General features: G+C 62.3%; 1 protein-coding gene across 3 annotated transcripts in view; it reads left to right on the forward strand.

The window, feature by feature from the left end:
• ARHGEF10 (Rho guanine nucleotide exchange factor 10) overlaps nt 1-17,313 on the forward strand; it is a 90,545-nt gene that overhangs the window by 59,787 nt on the left and 13,445 nt on the right. For all 3 annotated transcript variants that reach the window (XM_044225746.1, XM_044225747.1, XM_044225748.1), the window contains 8 exons: nt 8,403-8,518; nt 8,862-8,989; nt 9,127-9,227; nt 10,962-11,083; nt 11,878-11,964; nt 13,385-13,590; nt 14,040-14,197; nt 17,107-17,249. In XM_044225746.1, the coding sequence (XP_044081681.1) occupies nt 8,403-8,518; nt 8,862-8,989; nt 9,127-9,227; nt 10,962-11,083; nt 11,878-11,964; nt 13,385-13,590; nt 14,040-14,197; nt 17,107-17,249 (1,061 nt within the window). The remainder of the gene's footprint in view (nt 1-8,402; nt 8,519-8,861; nt 8,990-9,126; nt 9,228-10,961; nt 11,084-11,877; nt 11,965-13,384; nt 13,591-14,039; nt 14,198-17,106; nt 17,250-17,313) is intronic.

The following is a 17,313-nucleotide window of genomic DNA, read 5'->3' on the forward strand; positions in this document are numbered from 1 at the left end:
GTCAGCCTTTTCACACAAGGAGTGAGCCTTGATATTAAATGTTCGTGCCGTAAATATGTGGGACAGACAGGCTCTCTGATGACTTTGTTTCTGCGTGTTCAGAAGGAGGTGCCTTTAAAGCCTGCAGCTCTCCCGGCCTCTTGGGCCCGTCCGCTCGGACTCCCGGAACAGGCCTGAGGAACATCAGGTCTCATCGGCTGGGAGGTCTCCCGTTGTTCTCGCTCGCGTGATGGTAGCCGTCGGTCCCTCGGGTGGGGATCAGCCTGGAAGACCGCGTCCCCAGGCCCCACGTTACGGGTCCTACAGTCCTGAATCACTGACCGCTGAGTCCTTATAGGCATTGCTGACGGGCTCCACGAATAATCAAAGTCCCGGAACGTGTCACAGTTTCCACAGCGGGAATGTCCTGAGCGTGCGGGGCGGGGAGGGGGTTCTCCCAGACGGACGCGGGTCTCCGGGGTGTACTCACGTTCCACTTGCGTATCTCGAAAGTTCGGAAAAGTCCATGTAAATTGCTTGGCAGAATTGGGTGCAAATCCCACGTGCGTCTTGGTTTTGCCGGCAGCACCGTGCCTTCCTGTGTTGGTAACGGCAGCAACGTCCAAAGGTATTCGCGGGTGGGATTGCCTCCTTGTGTTCGAGTCACCACGGAGAATCACTGACCCACGGCTTTGGTCGTACAAGGGACACTGGGCCGTACGGCATCGCTACGTTGTCTTACTTGAGTTTTTATTCGTATCTTCTGTGGAGCTAACGCAGAACGAGACTCGAGTCCGTTAGCACTGTGGGAAAGCATATGGGAGGGGGACTCGATTTTTTAAAATACGGTTGACCCTGAAACAACTCTGGGGTGAGGGGCAGCGACCCCCGTCCGTTGAAAATCCTCATACGTGATTTGACTCTCCCAAAAACTTAACGGTGAAAACCTGATGTTGCGCGGAAGCCGCAGTGACGGCAGGAGCGCACACTTCGCACCACACACGGGTCCTGTCCTGTGTTCTCACGGGGCATCAGCGAGGGGACACGCGACGTCCGAGAGGACACGGCACGACACGTTCCAGGCGTGGCTGCGGGTCTGTCAGAGCAGCTTGCGTAGGAACGGACCCGGACAGGTCAAAGCTGAGCTGCTCACGGTGCACCGGCCCCGGAAGAGCGGGCGCGGGCGCCGGAAACGTTCCCACGAGCTTCTGTCCCTGATGGCACGTGCAGCTCCCGTGGTCAGCGAGAAGAAATGTGTCCCTTGGGAGACTGTCAGGTTTTCTTCGTTCTTCAGTTTGAGGAGGAGTTTGATGCGACACCCTAAGTTCAAGAGTCTTGGGAACACGCTTGGGGCCGTACACGGTTGTGTTCGGACGTGCCTTGACCTTCCCCGTCCCTCCCAAGAAGCAAGCGCTAACCTCGTGAGCACCGTTGTTCGGGGGCGTCTGTGTGGACACTGTCCTGAGGAGGGGGTTGAAGACCAGGCCCGCCTGCCGTCCATCGAGGTGGTTCCGCTCCGTGTGGCCGGTGGAGGCCGCGTGTGGACGTCACTTCTGTCGCTGTCCGTGCTGCGGCCCGTGCGCAGGCCTGCACCCTCTGCCAGTGCGGCCCGTTACCGCGGCGCCTTACTTTAGGGACTCGGGGTCCTGGTAACGGAGGGGTGCGTGCGGATGCATCGGCACCGAGCTAGCCCTCGTTCCTTCCCGCTTCGGGGCTGGGCGTGCGGTGGGCGCCCCGTGAGGATTTGTTGGGCAGATGAAAAGAAAGTTGGAATCACGGTTGAATGAAATTTTTAATGAAACTGCATCTTTCTACCTACCTGTTTATCGAAGGCCTGTTCAAAACCCAGCGCCGCGTCCTGGCGACCCCTTGACGGAGCCTTCCGACGCCCGAGGAGATGGATGCAAGGACACGGCTGATGTGCTTGGATCTGGTCCTCGACAGAGCCCGGGGCGCAGGATGCTTCGGGAGGTCAGAAGGGACGGTTTTCTCTGAGCCGCCGCTGGAGCCGCTTGTGAGGAGGAGCAGGATTGCAGGAGCTGGAGGCGGACAACGCGCCTGTTGACTCGTCGGTTCCTTCCGCCGGCCTTTGTCCGACACCACCCGGAGCACGGAGGGAGCTTGTGCCCAGGGAGCGCTGAGGGTTTTTGTGACTGGACCTTTCCAGCCTGTGGCGCTCCCTCGGGATTCTGGAGGACGGAGGCTGGTCCATTTGTGGGTCCGGGGCCGTCCACAGGTGCAGGAACTCCAGGAGGCTTCCGGGCTGTCTCGGGATTGCGTGGGCCTTGGCGTGGCACTCGCTGTGGCTCTCCAGCCAGCGGCACTGCTTTGTCCGGAAGGAAGGGCCCCGAGCGGGCGGTGTGGTGCCGTGTGGGCCGCAGACCCTGAGACACCGCTCGGCAGAGCCTCTTCCTTGTACGGCTTCGTGACGCGCCTGGCAGGACGCAGGACCACACAGTGTGGAGTCCGAGCAGGAACACAGAAAAACCGCCCATCGCTCCGTAAACTGTTTCTGGAGGAACGAAGACAGGACGGCGGGGACGGGTCCCGCGTCGGTAGTGCCGGGAGGGAGCCTTCACGTGCTGTTCGTCCCCCGTCACGAACAGACTGTGGCCACGAAAGGGTTGGACTGGGAATGGTCCGGGCGCAGCTTTCCAGATGAGAAGGCCTCCGGGAAGCCGTGTTCTGGGCCCTGGAGTCCAGGCAGCGGCGCCTTCCCGAGCCTCAGGCTGTCGTGGGCCCGGGCTCCTGCTCCCGTTTCCGGAACGCGTCACTCATCTCCGCTGTGTGTCGGACGCGTTCCGTGTGTGACTGCGGGGGTTTAGCAGGCTGTTGCCGTACAGCTGCGGGCAGCGGGGAGGCCCGTGGGCAGCGATCCGCGGGTCGGGGGGTCCCAGCAGCCGGCCTCCATGGGAGCGAGTGTTCTCTGCGTTCCTGGCTTAGTGCCGCACCCGAGCTGTGCGGACCCCTGTCTGCTGGTTTCCTGTCCATGGAGGGGATCCGAGTTTTAGCTCTAATGCCTGGAATGATGGGTGTGGAGTATGCGGCCCTCTAAATGCCTTCTCGGTTAAAAAAATTTAACAAATTGAAATATGCTAATTCTGTGTGTTGGACGACTGAACTCCAGCCAGACCTCCGTGGGGCGCTTTCAGGTTTCCAGTCAGGGACAGGGAACGGCAGGTTCACTGGCAGGAAGGACTGTCCCGCCCCGCCCTGCCCACACGCCTCCAGCAATGAGGGTCCATGCGTTGTTGGGGCCAGACCAGGAGCTGCTCTGTGCACGTCACGTCCAGAATATGGATCTCCTTCCCACCAGCCTGCGGACAGCGAGCCGTGCTGCTCCGTGCATAGACCCGCGTCTGTCCTACCTGGGCATCTCCGCTGTCTCCGGAGTTTTCTAGAAGGGCTTCAGATGCCCCCACAGTGCTGTTGTTCCTTCTGGTTCTTCTGCATTTGTCACCCTCAGTTAGTTTGAGGCGCCAGGCAGGAGTCGTTGCTTCCTCTATAGCCGTGTGACTTCTCTGCCGTGTGGATGACTGAGCTCTGAGCTCAGCGTTGGGGAATTCGGTCTGTTGTTCAGCACTGAAGACAGAGCGCGGGTGTCACGGCCTAGCAGCCGGGCTACAGGAGCCGGTGAGGTCACTGCCGTGGGCCTCGTGGGAGCCGCACGCAGGAGGCACCGTCTGCACCCAACAGCCCTTTCCCCCGACCCCAGGAGAGCCCCCTGTGGAGTGTGGAGCTGCCTGGCCGCGTCCGTCTCCGAGCTGTGACACTTTCTTGGTGCTGCGCTTTGCTGTCTGCGCTGGCCTGCAGGCTGGCGTCCACGGGCTTGTCCAGGCCCCTCTGGGAGCCCATGGCTGGTTTCAGCTTCCAGACCTTCCGAATTCCTTCGCCAAATTCTGTGTTACTTTCTGGAGCGACTGACCTGTTTTTGGCCTCTTTGTGAGTTGGGGCTCAGGTTGGGGGAGGGCAGGTGAGGCGGGTTTACATGAGGTGCCCGGCGGGGATCCCCACGTTCACACTTACCGTGCTACACGCTGCCCGGGGAGCCGGCTGACCGGAAAACACACTGCCCTCTTGCTTGACACAGCTGGATTCGTGCAGGGTCCGGACGGATCAGCTCCAGGCCGCGGCCTCTGGAGCTCTCGCAGTTTCCAGAGACGGTACCGCCGGAGCCGGGGCGCGAGCGGGTCTCCTGTCCTCAGGAGCCTTCCCTGGCAGAGACCCATCATCGCCTCTTGCCAGCGGGTCCCCAGGAGAGCAGGAGGTCAGCAGGCGCCTGGACAGCGGTGTGGCCGAGTGTGCGTGTGCACAAGCCGATCCTGTGGTCTGTAGGGGCCGGGCCCGGCACTTCCCCATCGTTTGTGCTGGAAGAGGATGGTGGGTGTCAGCCTGGCCGCGTGCTCTGTGCTGGGGGCCACACGCTGTTGGCTCCTGGGGTGTGGGACCTGCATCTGCTGCTCCCGGAGCCGCCGCACACTGTGCCCAGCAAACCGCCGTGGGAAGAGGGTGCGACTGCCTCGGGGGTGACCTGCCCTCTCCCGGGCAGCATGCGGTGAGGGACCGCAGCTCCGAGGAGCAAAGCTGCCCTGTTTGCCACCAGCAACTCTGTACGGGGAGTAGAAAGCCAGCCCGGCCATCCCTGCTGGACCAGTGTCCCCTCCCATCCCCAGAGCCTCTGTCCACTGTGTCCACTCTTGCTCAAGTGTTTTCAACGTGTCCAGACCTCCTGCCATCTGGCTTCAAAGTGGGGGCTCTGGTGGTGGGCGCCAGGGGTCAGGGATAAGGGAGGGAGTCACGTCATTGCTATAGATGAGCTGGCGGAGACCTGGGCATCCTGGATTCTAGAGGGAGGGTCCTGGAGAGAGAGGCTGGGGCAGGAAGAGGGCTGGGCTGTGGTCAGAAAGTGAACTGTAGACAAGTCACAGATGCGGTGCTTGGGGGATGTGGCTGTGGGTTAGGTTTTAGCCAGAATGGGGTGCACAGAGGTACCGGTTGGCAGCAGAGCAGAAGCCCCAGCTCTGCCCCCGGTACCCCGGAAGGCAGCGCCCCACTTGCTGTGGCGCTTTAGAAATACTCGCCAGGCCTCGGCAGTCTGTCCCGCGGGAGCCCTGGGTGACGGGAGGCTCCCCCAGCATCTTGGTGCTCACCGTGGCCTGTGGACAGGGACAGCACCTCCTGAGAGAGCCAGAGGTGTGCAAGGTCAGAGGACGGGAGGGACGCAGCTGCCTCGAGTGAGACCACAGTGACTCGGAAAGCACAGCACTGTTTGGGCCGGGGCTGCGTGGGGGGGACGGAGAGGATGAGGAGCGTCTCCCTGATCGCTTTGGTGACAGCGGTCCGTGGCCTCCACGTGAAGCTGTGGCGTGCTTGTGGGGCTCCGGGATGACTGACTTCCCCACATGGTGTGAGCCTCTGGCTCCCTGTGCCCCCGGCCGCCGTCGCAGAGACGGCCTGGCTGCTCCCCAAAATCGGCAGTCCTGGAGAGCTGCGACGTCCTCAGGGTGACTCCCACGGTCTGCGCCTGCATCCTGGGCTGGTACGCCGTCCAGAGTCGTGGCCGGAGATGGCATCCGGGAGTGACCAGGGGTCTCTGGGAGGTGTGGGGTGGGGAGGCCGCGGCAAGCTCTTGGCGTCTGGGCGGCGCGCCCGTGTCAGCCACCGAGGACTTCCGGATCGGCGTGTCCCTCTCTCCCGTGGCACCGCCGGCGTGCGCACGCATTTCGTGGGAACACTCCTGCGGCTCGAGCCTGTCTACGTGCTAACCGTTTGCCCACTCCTCCCCGGAGCTGGGCTCACACCGGTGGGAGGTTGGGGAGCTCCGGAAGCTCTCCTGATGTAGAACGCTGCTCTCCTCGCCCTTGGGGAAAGCACGGGGAGCGGGCTACTTCCCGACAAAGGAAAGACTCGCACTCTGGAGAGAGGCGCGGGGGGTCTGCTTGTTGGAAGACAGCGGTCGTGGCCCACACACAGGAAGCAAGCCGGTGCCTCGTGCTTTGGAAGGGGCAGCGGGTGAAACGCGCAGGCCCGGGTTACGCCACGTGCGTCGTGGGGAGCGACGGGCAGCTCAGCAGCACGCAAGCTGCACGTGCCTTGCACGCCAACCGCCTCCAGCCCCGGGGTGGCCCTGAGGTGGCCGGGAAGGCACACCTGTGCCCAGGTGCCCACAGGGTTCTCCCTGGGATCTCCCTGAGGGACTCCTGAGTCCCAGTGGTGAGATCCGACAGCCTGGCCCCTGAGACACGTCCGACCCAGCGTTCCGTGGTCTCTGTCTCTTGAGACACGTGCTTTCACGACGGGCACATGGGAGTTCTGTGGGAGGAACATCTGTCTGCAGGGCTGTCACCGAGGTCAGAGTCTCACGCGCTGGGCTGGAGCCTGCCTCCCTGCTCATGTCCCACCGCAGAGCCGGGCCCCACCTCCGTGCCGCGAACGGCGCGGCCTGGCTCTCCTCGCGCGCCCGTGATGGTGCGGCAGGCTCAGGACCGACCCTGCGAGGCAGCCCTGATGCAGGGCTCCCCAGCTCAAGGCAGCTCAGACCTGTGTGCACGGAAGTCTCCTGCTCACGCCCACGAAAAGCAGAAGTGGTTATGGTGTGCGCTCGGACGCGACGTTCTTGAGAAGACAAACGGGGATGCTAGTTGCTGGACAGGGCAGGCGGGCCGGGGTTTTCGCGGAGAAGGCGCTGTTCTGTGAGCCACAGCCGCCCCTGTTCAAGTTCAAGGGCCGTGGGCTCGCGGTGAGAGGGTCTGCGGCTTTCCCGTGTGACAGCTGAAACAACTCAACCAGAGGCCAGATGTGGGCAGGTCGATGCAGCCCGCGGAGCGGGAGTAACCTCGCCGCCGGTGAGCTCGCGGGGTCTGCGGCTCATGAGGAAAGCTCATGTGTGTGGCCCCCGCCGGCGCTTCAGGTCACGTGGACGTGCTGGTAAGGAGAAGCCGTGTGCGTAGCGCATGGTCACTGGCCAGCTTGCTCCCTTTCTTGTGAAACGTCCCCGAAGCACTTGATAGGCCATCGGTCGTAGAATTTGTCTATATTAATCCTGAAAAACCAGGCCTGGGGGAGGCATAAAGATCCGGTAAAAATGGCTCAGAGGGCGTTTCTGCAGCGAGGGCGAGGAGGCAGCGGTCGGACGGCCGCTGTGGAAAGCTCGCGGTGGACGCACGGCTCCGCTTTGCCGGCAGACGCGCGTCCGCACACAGTCCGCACCGGAGGACAGACGAAGCCCCGCACTCGGCGGGGCCGTGCGCACGAGCAACGGGCAGGACGCCTCGCGCAGCCCCGTTGAGAGCTCCCCCACGCGACGGGTGCCCGAAACCGGCCGGGGCGCTTGGTTTCCTCCGGGCCGGCCCTGAGAACCGTCCCAGCCCGTTAAGCTTTATTTTCTCTCCGCGGCGTTTGTCCCTGAGAAGAGCGTCCGCTCGGAGCGCGCGTTCGTGCCTGGGAACCGCTGCCGACCCGCCCGGCCCGGCCTGGTGCTGAGTTCTGAGGGCGGCGTCCGCTTCAGTCGCGCTGGCCTCGCGGAAACGGAGCCCGGAGACGACCTTATCCAACAAGGACCGATCTGCTCCCTGGCCTGCGGGTCGCTGGCGGGGCCCGAGGCCGTCTGTTTCTGTGAACGCGGAAGAGGAGGCAGCTGTGACCCCGTGTCCCGTAAGGGGTGGGTTCTGCCTGAGACTTGGCGTCGGGGCCTGCCTGCGTGTCCGTGTGGGGCCTGTGTCCTCGCCGGGAGAAAGGGGGACGGGGCCTAGTCCTGGGGGGTGAGGAACATCCCCCCCCCCCCACACAGAGGAGGCCCCGAGGCGGGGGCGGGGCTCTTCCCTGCCTGTCGCTGTCCTTCTCTGTGTCCTGTTATCCTTGGAGAAAGGGCACTGGGGAGCTCGTGCTGGTGCTGGAGGACCCGGTTACTGGAAATTCAGCAGTGTGTTAGAAATGCAAGCGACAAGATGTTGGCCAAACCCCAAGTGTGAGAGGCTCTGTGAGGTAGCGCAGCGGCCGTGGTCCTGATGTTCAGGTCCTGGAGGACGGGCGCCCCCGGAGCTGGCCTGGCCTGGAGTGGAGGCAAGTGCGTGCGGGGCTGTGGGTCGGGTCCAGGAGCCGAGCACGAGCTCTGGGAAGCTGGCAACCCCGGAACGCGGCTGCGGGCTAGCGCACGGCGTCCTGTCCACGTGACGTGGCGGGTTTGGCGACGACGCTGTGCTTCTGTGAGATTCTAACGTCACGGGACGCGGCGTGAAGGGCGCACACAGGGACACTCGGAATCTTTTCTGAGTCTGAAGTCCTTCCAAAACGAGAAGTTAGAAAAGGAAAGTCCGCAGAATGCTTGGCGAGAGCCCCTCGATAGGCATTCTCGGTCCCGCGGCGTCTTACCCTCCGGCCCCGAGCGTGGCTTCACTTGGCGCCGTGTGCTGCTTCGTCCACAGACCAGGTGTACGTGGGGCCCGGCCAGCTCTATCAAGACTTACAGAATCTGCTGCATGACCTGAACGTGGTCGGGCAGATCTCGCAGCTCGTCGGGAGCCTCCGAGGGAACTACCAGGTAACCGGCGGGCCCCGCGGCGTGGAATTCCGTGTCCACGTCCGGGTCGCCATCACGGCGAGGCCGGGCCTCCGGGTTCCCCGCGGAGGGAGAATCAGGCTGATCTTGAGAACCAGTGTGATGGCAGGGGGTGGGGGGCAAGCGTCCTTGGGTCACCTCACTCACAAGCGGACTCCAGCCTCCGTCCCGTTTTGGAGACGCCCAAGCCCCGGGGTAGGGGGCTCGTGTTAGGAGGGCGCTATGGGAGGTCGGTCTCCCCCGGGCTCCTGCCCCAGCCACACTCCGTCCTCCCTGGGAGCCTGCCTTGGCGAGAGCTTCGCCGCGCACGCCTGTCCCTTCGCAGAACCTGAACCAGTCCGTGGCACACGACTGGACGTCGGGGTTACAGAGGCTCATTCTGAAGAAGGAGGAGGCGATCCGAGCCGCGGACTGCTGTCGCATCCAGCTGCAGCTCCCGGGGAAGCAGGACAAGTCAGTGGTCACTCGGCGGGCGGCCGTCCCGGCGGGGTTCAGAGAGCGGCTCCGCGGCATCGTCGGGGGTGGGGTGGGCAGGGCGGGTCACGGGATCCGCGTTCTGCGCGCCGAGTGCCTTTCCGCTCCCCCGGCAGGTCGGGGCGGCCCACGTTCTTCACAGCGGTGTTCAACACCTTCACGCCCGCCATCAAAGAGTCTTGGCTCAACAGCCTGCAGATGGCCAAGCTCGCCCTGGGTAAGACGGGGCAACCCCAGCTCGGGGGGCGTGTGTAGGCGGGGGCCACGGGCGCATCCCGATGCCGCTTCTCTCCGGATGGCGGTGTCCGTGCCCAAGAGGACGGCGCACGAGAAGGACCCTGGCAGCAGAGTCCTGCTCCCCCGGCAGAATGTTTCTGCTTTTTAGTATTTATTTATTTAACGGAGAGAGAGACGATGTGAGTGAGCAGAGGGAGGGGGAGACCGGCAGACGCCCGCGGAGCAGGGCGCCCGATGCGGGGCTCGATCCCAGGACCCCGAAATCACGACCTGAGCCAAAATCCACAGTTGGGTGCTGAACCAACGGAGCCCCCCAGACAGCCTGGAAGAATGTTCTCAGGCAGGAAAAATGAACCCGAGCACGAGTGGTTGTTTTTAAAAGATTTTATTGATTGATTTATTGAGAGAGCCGGGGAGGGACGGAGGGAGAGAGGAAGGGAGGAGCCGGATGCGGGGCTGATCCCGGGACCTGAGCCGGAATCAGGAGGGGCACACTTCACCCACCGAGCCAACAGGCCCCCCGCCCCCCAGCAGGAGTTGTTTTTACGATATCTACATCATAATGAAGGGATTCTAGGAAAAACAGGCACTGACTTTTATGTGTGGCTGAGCAGGAGGCCCAGCCCCACAGGTGGGACGTCCTGCTTCTCTGTCCCTAACCCTGAGCGGTCCCTGGAGCGCCTGCCCGCACGGACAGGAGGGCCCCTGGTTCCGCTGCCACGAGGGGCCTTGGTGATTGTGTTTCCGCTCCTCTATCTGCGGCCCTGCGGTCTGTTGAGCCGTGAGTCAGACAGGCCTGGGCGTATGTCGTTTACACACGGTGTGTGACCCCGAGCACACCGTGACACACAGGCCCCGTGTGCTGTTGTCACTACGTGGAACTGAAATACAGAGGGAACACGGCCCGGCCGCTGCTCGCCCCAGGGCCCAGGGCTGCGCTTCCTGCCGGACGGGAGCCTTCCCGCCGCTGCCTGCGCCCCTCTGTCTCTGGGGACGATTTCATGGTTTGTCACGTCAGGTTCTTACCAGAGGCCGCGAGCCCGAAACGGCCCAGTCTCTGATGAGCGCGACTGAACCCGAGAACCGGCCCCTTTCTTCCCTGCAGGGCCGAGACGGACAACTTACTCCGTAGCAGGGTTTCTCTTCGCTTCCTCGTGCTTTTTTCTTTTTAATTTTTGTTGTCACAGAGAGAGAGCACAAGCAGGGGGAGCAGCAGGGAGAGAGGGAAGCAGGGTCCCCGCTGAGCCGGGAGCCCGACACGGGGCTCGGTCCCAGGACCCCGGGATCGTGACCTGAGCCCACCGCAGATGTGGCACCGACAGCCGCCCAGGCGTGCCCCCTCCCGTGTTTCATTCCACGGTTTTCTGCCTGTCGCGGCAGCTCTGCACTGTGCCCGTCGTATTTGAATCTGAACATCTCAGTTGCTTTGAAGAAAGACAAAGACGAGTAGCTCTAGGTGCTTTACGGGACATTCTCAGCCCTTCGCGTCCTCGCAGTCGGGGGCAGCGAGCAGGAGACAGGACGCGCTTTCCAGAATAAAGCGGTGACTGTCCAGGCCTGCCTTTGGGAGGACAGCGTGCGGTGCTGCAGCAACAGTGCTGAGCTCTGCGGGCTGGCGTAGGCTGTGATGTCCACGTCTGGGGCCCACGGGGCCGTGTCGACCCACAGGTGGCTCAGGTCTGCCCTTGCCCGTTTCTCCTTCACACGCCCGCAGAGGAGGAGAACCACATGGGCTGGTTCTGCGTGGAAGATGACGGGAATCAGATCAAGAAGGAAAGACACCCTCTCCTCGTGGGACACATGCCGGTGACGGTGGCCAAGCAGCAGGAGTTCAAGGTGATGGACGGGGGGCCTGGAGGGAGGGTCCACTGTGCATAGAGACGGTGCCTCCTTGTCTGGGCAGAGTCCCACGTGGTCTCCCCAAGTCAACCACTGTCCGCATTTCTCTGGGGTATTTGTTTAGGAATTAAGGTTGCTAGAGGATGAATATGAAAGCCGGCTTTCCTGCCCAGCGGCCGTCGGGAGGTGGCGGTTCCTCGCCAAACCTGGTACATTCCAGGCATTATTAGTTACATGAGGGCACATGTGTCAAACCCGTCCCCTCTGCTGCCGTTTGCCTGACGGTGTTCAGTGTCCACAGTGGGTCACAGGGAGAGGCCTCATGTTTGCACGGAGTACAGCAGGCTTGGGCTGACGCGGGGTTTATCCGTGTGCCCGGCTGTCTGTCCTGGCACCGCGGAGGGCGCGTTCAGAGGCACGTGACTGTGTCTTTCTGTGTGCGACGAGCAGAGACATCCGTTCCTACTTCTCCTTCCTGGCCTCTGGCCGACACTCCGCCCCGGAGGTCCCGGGAGGGCAGAGGGCGGAAGGGGCAGTGCGCCCCGTGACGGACGTCTGCGGCACTTGCGGAGTCTGAAGATACGAGAGTGGAGACGGACGTTTGCCTCTGAAAAGCGGATTTCTGAGGCTCACACCCACACCTGTTCTTTTCTCTGTTTTAACCTTTAGAAAGTAATAATGTGCCGTTTCTGTGACTAAGTGTCCGAAGTCTGTCTTCCACTCCAGACACTGTCATCTGGACGCCTCCCGGTCCCTTTCTGACGTGTGGGTGTTTGCTGTCTCCCCGTTAGATCGAGTGTGCGGCGTACAACCCGGAACCCTGCGCAAACAGCGAGGCTCAGCTCGATCCCCTGGCCGCGGCGCACGGCTTCCTGTGGGTAAGATGCTGCGCGCCGGGGGCGGCTTCCCGAGGAGTCCGTGGCCGTAGCTGGTGTGGGCTTGAGGGGGTCCCAGACCCTGCGGTGGTCGTTGTGTGCCCCGGGCTGTGTTTATAAACACCAAAGTCCCAAACCACCCACGAGGGGACTGAACGCTTTTGGAAAAATGTCCAATTCTCAGGAATTAAAATGTTTCTTTTTCATCTAAAGCTTTGTGGGGTAGCCTCAGCCCAGAGACAACCAATTTAGCTAATATGAGAGTAATTTAAGTATTTCTTCAATTTGGGTGGTTGAATTGCATGGGACCTTCCCCTCCTTCTAAGACAGTGCTGGCTTTTTACACTGGAAACTTTGCAATTAAAATTAATTTGTTCCAAATGAAATACTGCATTAGAATTATGCTGCCGTCCCAGTGGGCACTTCTGGTTCTTTCCGAAGGAAGATGGTCCTTGTGTGCTGTGTTTGAGGTCTCCCGGGCCCCCCCCAGACCTGCTCCCTGATGGGTGCCCTGCTGTCCTCCAGCACTGTGCCCAGCCCTCGGGTGACCTCTCCACTTCCCCACAGCCCCAGCCTCTGTGGTCGGGGCTCCTCCCCGAGCATCGAGGAGGAATGGCCCGAGTAACCGGGTCATTCCATGCGCCCAGCTGTGAAAGAGGATGGGCTTATTTCCCTGAGGTTTTCGAATTTTAGCAGAGAAGTCCTCTCGTCACTGGGACTGTAGATGGTGCCTCATTCCCTCTCCTGCTCCTGTGTCCGCCTGCGTCCGCGCCGGCCGGAGCAGGGCTTCATGGGTGGGCACCCTTCCCCTGGCAGGACGCGTCTCTAGCGTGGAAACACGGTAGTATGAGTAAGGAGGGGGTGGGACCCCCAGAGGAAACGGGACCCGGGAGCCCTTGCCCCCAGGCCGGCTTTCCCCGCAGGACCCTGAGCGCTCTGGGTCCTGAATATGCTTCCCTTAGCCAGATCTGACTCTTTCCCACTGAGAAAGCAGTTGGACCTCACGTTGGGCACGAAGCCTGTGGGACCCGGCAGATAGATTCACGGGAGTGGCCACGGCACACCGCCTTACGCTCACGCCGGTGGCCGTGGGAGGTGCGTGACACGCGCTCTTTTTGTAAGTCCTTGTTCCGGGGGTGAGCCTGTGTGACGTGGGGTTAGGGCTTCTCCGGGGTAGAAAGAGGAATTAAAAACAATCCCACACTGTGCTCTTGTTACGAAAATTAAAAGGGAAAGTAACCCCATTCGTTGAACAGAAGAAGCGGGCTCCATTAGCAGACTGTGTCAGTGGCTCTGGAGTCTGGGAGGCGCGTCCGTTCCCGTGGCAACCCGGAATGTCCCCGCGGCACTGGGCACCGGAGGCAGGGGTCGGTGTGCCGTGGATGCCCAGACGTTCCTCTCTCCTCCCCAACCCCCGACCCAGATCGGAAGCTGCACCAACCAAATGGGCCAGATCGCCATCATCTCGTTTCAAAACTCCACGCCCAAGGTCATTGAGTGCTTCAACGTGGAGTCTCGAATCCTGTGCATGGTGTTTGTCCCCACGGAGGAGCGGCCTGCGCAGCCCGAGGCCGCGGCCCAGGGGGCACTGGGCGTGCCCACCGTCTGCCTGGGGACTGAGGAGGGGAGGTGAGCTGCCAGCACCCTGAGGAGGAGCTCGGGCAGTGGGGACGGACGGTCACCTGCCCGTCTGTTAGGGCTTAGGCCACACGGCAGGAACGGCCAGGTTGCCGCCGGTGGGAGTGACCGCAGGGGACCTTCTAGTTCCGCCGGGCGGTTTCCCCCTGCCTGTCTCTTCCTGTTTTCCAAGCGGCTGACTGCTCACGTCTGGGGTAGGACAGGGCCGTGGTCTGGGCCGTACGCGGGCGGAGTGTTGGCCCGTTCACAGCACGCGGCGAGGTTTTCCTGCTGTGAAGTCACCTCAGAAGAAGTGGTTTCTTCCATGGTTTCTCCTTCACAGCAGTGGGACGAGATCAGGGTGGCGGCCGCGTTCCAATCAGGCTGGGGCGGGACGGGGCGGGGCGGGAGCTGCCGGTCCCCCCGAGCACACGCTCACCGGCCCCCGGTCCCCCTCACAGCATCTCCGTGTACAAGAGCAGCCAAGGCTCCAAGAAGGTGCGTCTGCAGCATTTCTTCACGCCGGACAAGTCCACGGTCATGAGCCTCGCCTGCACGCCCCAGAACCTGTATGCCGGCCTGGTCAACGGCGCCGTGGCCGTCTATACCAGGGCAGAAGGTAAGCGTGTCTGCACCGTGTGCCCATCTGCATGCTCTCGTAGTGTTTCTGGGGGTTGGCTCTGCACGGAGCTTCACGTCCCTGGGTCACGTCCCCGTGTCTGTCACCATGCGTCCCAAGGCACGTGCGGCTTCCTCAACCCCGAGCGGACGGCGTGAAGCGCCAGCATCCCAGCTGCCCAGGCGGGAAGTGGTTTCAGACGTGGGTCTCCTGGCTGACGTGTCCCCGTTCCACAAAGTACCGATGTCCACACGCGTCCTTCTCCCGGTGGGCGGGACCCCGGCCTTCTCGTGGCCCCTGCATCACGCAGGCCGCGGAGCTTTGTCTTCTCGGGTGGGGGGAGCTGCAGGCCGCCCGTGGGAGTGGCTGGAGCTGGTCTGCACCAGCCCGACAGCCGGGAACCCTGAGACGCGTGCACTGGCCATTGCCCCCACCCCCATCCCCACCCCAGGCTCCCTCTTGTCTCAGGCGTGACCCAGCATTCCAGGGGGTTCAGGGACACCAGAGGGGCACAGCGGGTCTGTAGCCTCCTGGGGCCCCCAGGCTGCAGCTCCAGGGGTGGAGGCTGGAGACGTCCAGCCGCTCCGCGTCCTGCCCACACCCACTCCTGCTGCCTGGGAGCCCCGGTTCTCTAGCCTGTCGCTCACCGCGCCGCAGCAGCCGGCCTCCCTGTGCCCTCGTTCTGGGGCCCTGCATTCCTGATGGGCCCCTGGGCCCCTGCATTCCTGATGTCTGCCTGCCCGTGGCCCTCCCTGGGACCTCTGGGTGCTGGACCACTGTCGGTCACCGTCTCAGGGACATCCTGAGTATTGGCTCGGTTCCGGTGACCGTGGGCTCATCACCAGTGGCTGCCGATGGGAGCGAGTCCCGCTTCTCCCACCTCGGGGCACTCGTGATGCCCAGGGAGCCCAGGGAGGCACTGGGTCAGAGCCTCTGCACGGAGGCCATGGGGCCAAACCTGAGGGGGGCCCGTCGTCCAGGGGAATGGGAGCCCTGCGGGGACACCAGGGCTGCTGCAGCCCCCTGGGAGGAGAGCTAGGAAGGTGGGAAAGACCGGGGGTGGCTGTGGCCGTCCCGTGGGCAGGGGACAGCAGGTGTGCCCCGTGCAGTGAGTGCAGCGGCTGGGACACGTGGCTTCTGTGCAGGCTCGGCTGCGTTTAGAGAGAAGCGCATGTTGATTCAGGTACGATGAATAGTCACCGTGGGACACTGTTTCCTCTCCCCGTCGGCTCTGGCTGGGCCGGTTGTGCACACGGGCTCCCTGCCCTCCATGTCCTCGCCAGCGCTGTTGGCTTGGCTTTCTGCGGGCGGCTGTTCCCACGGGTCCCGGTTCTCTGCTGCACGTCGGACTAAAACAGCTGTTCTCCGCGGTGGGAGGCTTGCCTGGCTGGAGGCCCTCACGCGTCCACCACTGCTCAGCCAAGCTCTGTTGAGAGTCTTCAACTTTTTAAGGAGCTTGAAATCTGGAAATCTGTAGGAAATTGCCAGATTTTTAAGTGTCAGCTCAGTATGTCATCGGCATGTCCTGTGGCCGCCGGTTGGGCAGCCCAGTGCAGCATTCAGGGGGGGAGTGAAGACTCCAGAAAGAGGCTGTCCCCAGGCAGCTGGTCTGTCGGCTAGAGCTGCCACCTGCTGCCCAGGGCCCAAGGCTGTGCCCTCCCCAACGCCCCAGGGCACCTGGCACAAGAGCATCTTTTGGACTTAACTGCAGCATAGAACTGTTCCCACTGCCGCTGAGTCATAACTTGAACGTGCGTCTCGAAGTGCAGAACGTGCCTCGGGGCGTCCTGGAATCCGCGCGCTCGGCTCGGGACGGTCACTCACAAACGGATCGCATTAGAAGGGTCGGCGGTTCCTGCAGAAGCAGGAGCAGCAGCCCTCGGTGTGCGGCCGGGACCTTGCCGCCTTCCGTGTTCAGACGGCTTATTCTGGGAGGATGAGGGGCCGGACTCGGAGCTGTCGTGTTTTTGGCATGACGGCTTAAGCGATGGTTACCTGAAGAAGCGAAGCATCCGTCTCACCGTTTCCCAGGGTAGTTACGTCGTCACTTTGAAAACGTTCGTCAGCTCTGGCTTTTGATGTTTTCTGTTGCCGTCCCTGTCGACTCACCCTTCATGCCCAGTGGGACAGACCCCCTCAGTAGGTCTTTGAACATATTTTCAAACCAAACTATTTCATCCCTGCCTGTGTGTCGGGAATGCAGGGAGTTCCCGAGAAGAGAGGAAACCTCCTCAGCTCTGGCTTTTTATTTTCTGAAATTCAGTGAAGACGTGGTCGGTCTTGATGCACCGTGCGTGGTGAGGGGAGTTTCAGAGGGGAGAGCCGGTGACGGGGACACGTGAGACTGTCCCACGCTGTCTCGGGTGCAGACCCTCCTGATGACCGAGTCGTTCTGTGCGCGTCGCTGTAGACGGCGGGGCTCGCCGGACGCGGCTGTGCTGGGCGCTGTGCCGAGCCTCTGTCCGCCTTGTCCCCCCCACACTCTCACGCAGCTCGGGGGCGCGTGGCAGAGTTGTCCCCGTATTGCAGAGAAGGAAGCTGAGATGGAGTTGGGTGGTTCGTCCCTGGCGGCCAGGCCGGGGTCTGCACGTGGCTCCGTGCACCGTCACTCCGGTTGCCTCACGGCGAGGACACGCGCTCTGCGAACCTGGGACACCCAGACCCAGGCGACAGCCTCGGAATTACCAGCAGTATTTCGCTTGTTGTTTAAAACCATGTGTGGGGCACCAGGCTGGTTTGATTGGTAGAGCCTGTGACCCGAGACCCAGGCTCATGGGTTCCAGCCCCAGGGTGGGTGTAAGCCTTCCTTAAAAACACCAAAGGACCAGCCAAATGTGGTCTGTGATCCTTGCCCCCAGGTCCTGTGCACGGATAGCAGAGTCTGAATGAAAGTAACTTTCTCTTTTAAGATGGATCCTGGAATTCCGACCCTCAGGAAGTGATACAGTTAGGCGTCCTGCCAGTTAGGAGCCTCGTCATGGCAGAGGACGCGCTCTGGGCGGCTTCCGGAGGCCTGGTGTTCACGATCCGCACCGACACGCACACAATAGAGGTGAGTCGTCTTTGCTGAGTCTGTGTCCCGGGAGGGATGCATTTCCATTGAGCTGCGACGCTGG

Source organism: Neovison vison, chromosome 11 (assembly GCF_020171115.1).
Source record: "Neovison vison isolate M4711 chromosome 11, ASM_NN_V1, whole genome shotgun sequence".
NCBI lineage: Eukaryota > Metazoa > Chordata > Mammalia > Carnivora > Mustelidae > Neogale > Neogale vison.